This window comes from Myotis davidii, unplaced genomic scaffold (genome assembly GCF_000327345.1).
Source record: "Myotis davidii unplaced genomic scaffold, ASM32734v1 scaffold105, whole genome shotgun sequence".
Taxonomy (NCBI): Eukaryota; Metazoa; Chordata; class Mammalia; order Chiroptera; family Vespertilionidae; genus Myotis; species Myotis davidii.
Window position 1 is genome coordinate 283,631 of NW_006300371.1, and position 3,562 is coordinate 287,192.

A 3,562-nucleotide genomic window follows, 5' to 3' on the forward strand; every position below is an offset into this window, starting at 1 on the left:
CCCCCCTGGGTTTCCGATCACTGTCAGTGGCAGGGGGCTTCTTCCTGCTTTCCCTTTCGCCTCCCTGCATTGTGCCTACATATGCAAATTAACCGCCATCTTTGTTGTCAGTTAACTGCCATCTGAGTTGGCAGTTAATTTGCATATAGCCCTGATTAGCCAATGAAAAGGGTAGCGTCGTACGCCAATTACCATTTTTCTCTTTTATTAGTGTAGATTAGAGGCTCAATGCACGAAATTCATGCAAGAGGAGGCCTTTGCAGCCCCAGCTTTGTCCCTAAGGTCATTCCGCTGTTCGGCCATTTGGTCAATTTGCATATTATGCTTTTATTGTTATAGATATTGTTCTATCTATGTGGAATACCTGCTGTAGCCTCATAATAAGCTACTGCAATCTTTTTCAATCAAAATACCAATGGAGCCCTAACTAGTTTGGCTCAGTGGATATAGCGTTGGCTTGTGGACTGAAGGGTCACAGGTTTGATTCCGGTCAAGGGCATGTACCTTGGTTGTGGGCACATCCCCAATATGGGGTGTGCAGGAGGCAGCTGATCGATATTTCTCTCATTGATGTTTCTAACTCTCTATTCCTCTCCCTTCCTCTCTGTTAAAAAAATTCAATAAAATATATTAAAAGAAAATACCAATGGAGTATCTGCACAATGCCAGGCACACCGCGTTAAGTGCTAGGAATACAAATGGTATGATGACATCATTCCTGACATCCTCATTTTAACTTGTAGATCAACTCATAAGTAATTTCAGTTGTAATCTCTCAGATCCACATAATCACAATTAATTCCTATTTTGGCTCCCATATAATCTTTTTTTTAAAAATATATTTTTATTGATTTTTTACAGAGAGGAAGGGAGAGACAGAGAGTCAGAAACATCGATGAGAGAGAAACACCGATCAGCTGCCTCCTGCACATCTCCCACTGGGGATGTGCCCGCAACCCAGGTACATGCCCCTGACCGGAATCGAACCCGGGACCTTTCAGTCTGCAGGCCGACGCTCTATCCACTGAGCCAAACCGGTTTCGGCTCCCATATAATCTTAATCACATCTTTCTTACATTATAGCTCTTTAAAATTCTTCCTTGTATCTCACTTAATTGTTTATTTCTGGTACTAAATTTTATGGTTTTGAAGAGTAAATGTATAACAAATTCATTTATTTATGCCAGATTTACATGGAATAAAAATACCAAATATATTTCATTTTAAAGAAAAAATAAAAAGATGTTTTTGATAGTTTTATTAAGAAACTAGAGGCCCAGTGCACGAATTCATGCATGGGTGGGGTCCCTCTGGGTGGCCTGCAGGGATTGGGCAGAAACCCGCATTCTAACGCCGCCTACGACTCCTACCTGCCGCTCCCACTCACCCTGGCCCCACTGTGTCTGCCTCAGGCTTGCGGCCAATCAGTCCCATGAGCCCTGTGTCTGGCATCCTCCCAAGGGGAGTGGCCTGCGAGATAGGGCCAGGGAGGGACCACGGGAGGGCTCCAAGGCGTGCCCGGCTCATCTCACTCAGTCCTGATCAGCCGGACCCCAGATGCTCCTACTGGTTGGAGCACCTGCCCCCTGGTGGTCAGTGTACGTCATAGCAACTGGTCGACCAGTTGACTGTCTGCCCCCTGGTGGTCAGTGCACATCACAGTGAGCTGCTGAACAGCCTTAGCATATCATTAGCATATTAAGTTTGATTGGTTGTTCAGTTGTTCTGCTGTTTGGTCTATTGGCATATTACCCTTTTATTATTCAGGATACCACTGTGCATTTTATTACAAATTGATATCCAAAACATTCATGGGGAGGGGTAATTTACTAAGTCAATCAAGATAGCTACACAAAAAAGAAATCAGTTTCTGGTTCTCAGTATGCTCTTGGATAGAAAATCTCCTCCACAGAATAAAACTCCTGCAATTTGTGAAGTGGATCTGAAATACTTTTATTCCACATGAAATGCTTTATTTACATGTAGCTCATTGTTTTAGAAGGTTCTATTGAAAAAATATAAAGCTTTAATTGTAAGGAACCCAATATTAAGGCTTTAACTAACTAAGACACTGAGTCACTCTGAGAAGGGTACCTTTTTAAAGGGCACATAAGTTTTTTACTATTTAGTGGCAAAAATGTATAGTTATAGTATTTCACTGTTTAAATATTCCAATATTAACTAGATGTTTAAGACAAAATAAACTGTCAGTTATCATTCTCCGCAGCTCTATGAACACGTGACTTACCTCCAGTGATAAGATCATAATAGTAATGGTAACCTTCAGAGGTTATGCCTTCTACCCATCTGCCCTTTGAAGGGTCTTTTTTCTTTTTCTTCTTTTCTTTCTGCTGATTTGATGCAGAGATGGGTGGGACAGTGCTGGTTTTTGGTGATATGCTTGGCTCTGAAATTTCTAGAGGAAAGATGAGAGAAGGGTGAAGTAGACAATACAACCCCCACACCCGATAAAACATAAATAATATTAAAATAAAAAACCTGCTAAGATTCTTTTGGAAACTTGACACATCATTATAAAGCTTATATGGAAAACTAAACATGCACCAATATCCAGGGGAATTACAAAATAGAAGTGAAAGAGGAATCTAGTACTATCAGGTATTAAAATTTATCCTATAACTATGGTAAAAAAGACAGTATACAACTGATCCAGGGATAGGGAAATAAATGACTGAAACAGAACAGTACAGAAATACATCCAACTGCAGATTCCTGGTGTTTCCTATTATAGGGGAAGAGAGATCATTTAATAAATGATGTTGGACTGACTGGCTAATTATTTGGGGAAAAGTTAAGCTGTTCACCTCTCCTCAGTATCTCTCATGTTTTTATATCAATATAAATTTCAGATGAAAGATATTAAAAACAAAACAAAAACAAAAACAAAGACCCCTGCCCTAGCTGGTTTGGCTCAGTGGATAGAGCGTAGCCTGCGGACTGAAGGGTCCCAGGTTTGATTCCAGTCAAGGGCACATGCCCGTGTTGTGGGCTCGATCCCCAGCAGGGGGCATGCAGGAGGCAGCCAATCAATGATTCTCTGTCATCATTGATGTTTCTTTCTCTCTCTACCTCCCTTCCTCTCTGAAATCAATGAAAAAATATTGTAGCACTTGCCAGTTTGGCTCAGTGGATAGAGCATTGGCCTGCAGACAGAAGGGGCCTGGGTTCAATTCTGGTCAAGTGCACCTGCCCAGGTTTCAGGCTTGATCCCCACTACCTCAATGATTTTCTCTTATCATTGCTGTTTCTGTCTCTCTCTCCCTCTCCCTTCCTCTCTGAAATCAATAAAAATATATTAAAAATATTTTAAAAAATGTTAACTGCCAATCTCAAATATATTCATTTACACCAAGAGAAACAGTCCTCTTTCATAAAGCAATGTTTTCAAACAGGATTGTTTCATATAATTCATGAATGGTTTTGCATCCTTTAAAAGGACAGTTTATCATCATGTATCGAAAGGAACATCATTACAAAATATCTGTTACTTTAATTCTTTTTTTCTGCTTGTATGTTGATTTAATGATCCCTGCACATTTCC

General features: G+C 40.5%; 1 protein-coding gene across 2 annotated transcripts in view; it reads right to left on the reverse strand.

Moving 5' to 3' along the window:
- WBP4 (WW domain binding protein 4) overlaps positions 1–3,562 on the reverse strand; it is a 38,740-nt gene that overhangs the window by 23,695 nt on the left and 11,483 nt on the right. For both annotated transcript variants that reach the window (XM_015572595.1, XM_006776935.2), the window contains exon 5: positions 2,249–2,416. In XM_015572595.1, the coding sequence (XP_015428081.1) occupies positions 2,249–2,416 (168 nt within the window). The remainder of the gene's footprint in view (positions 1–2,248; positions 2,417–3,562) is intronic.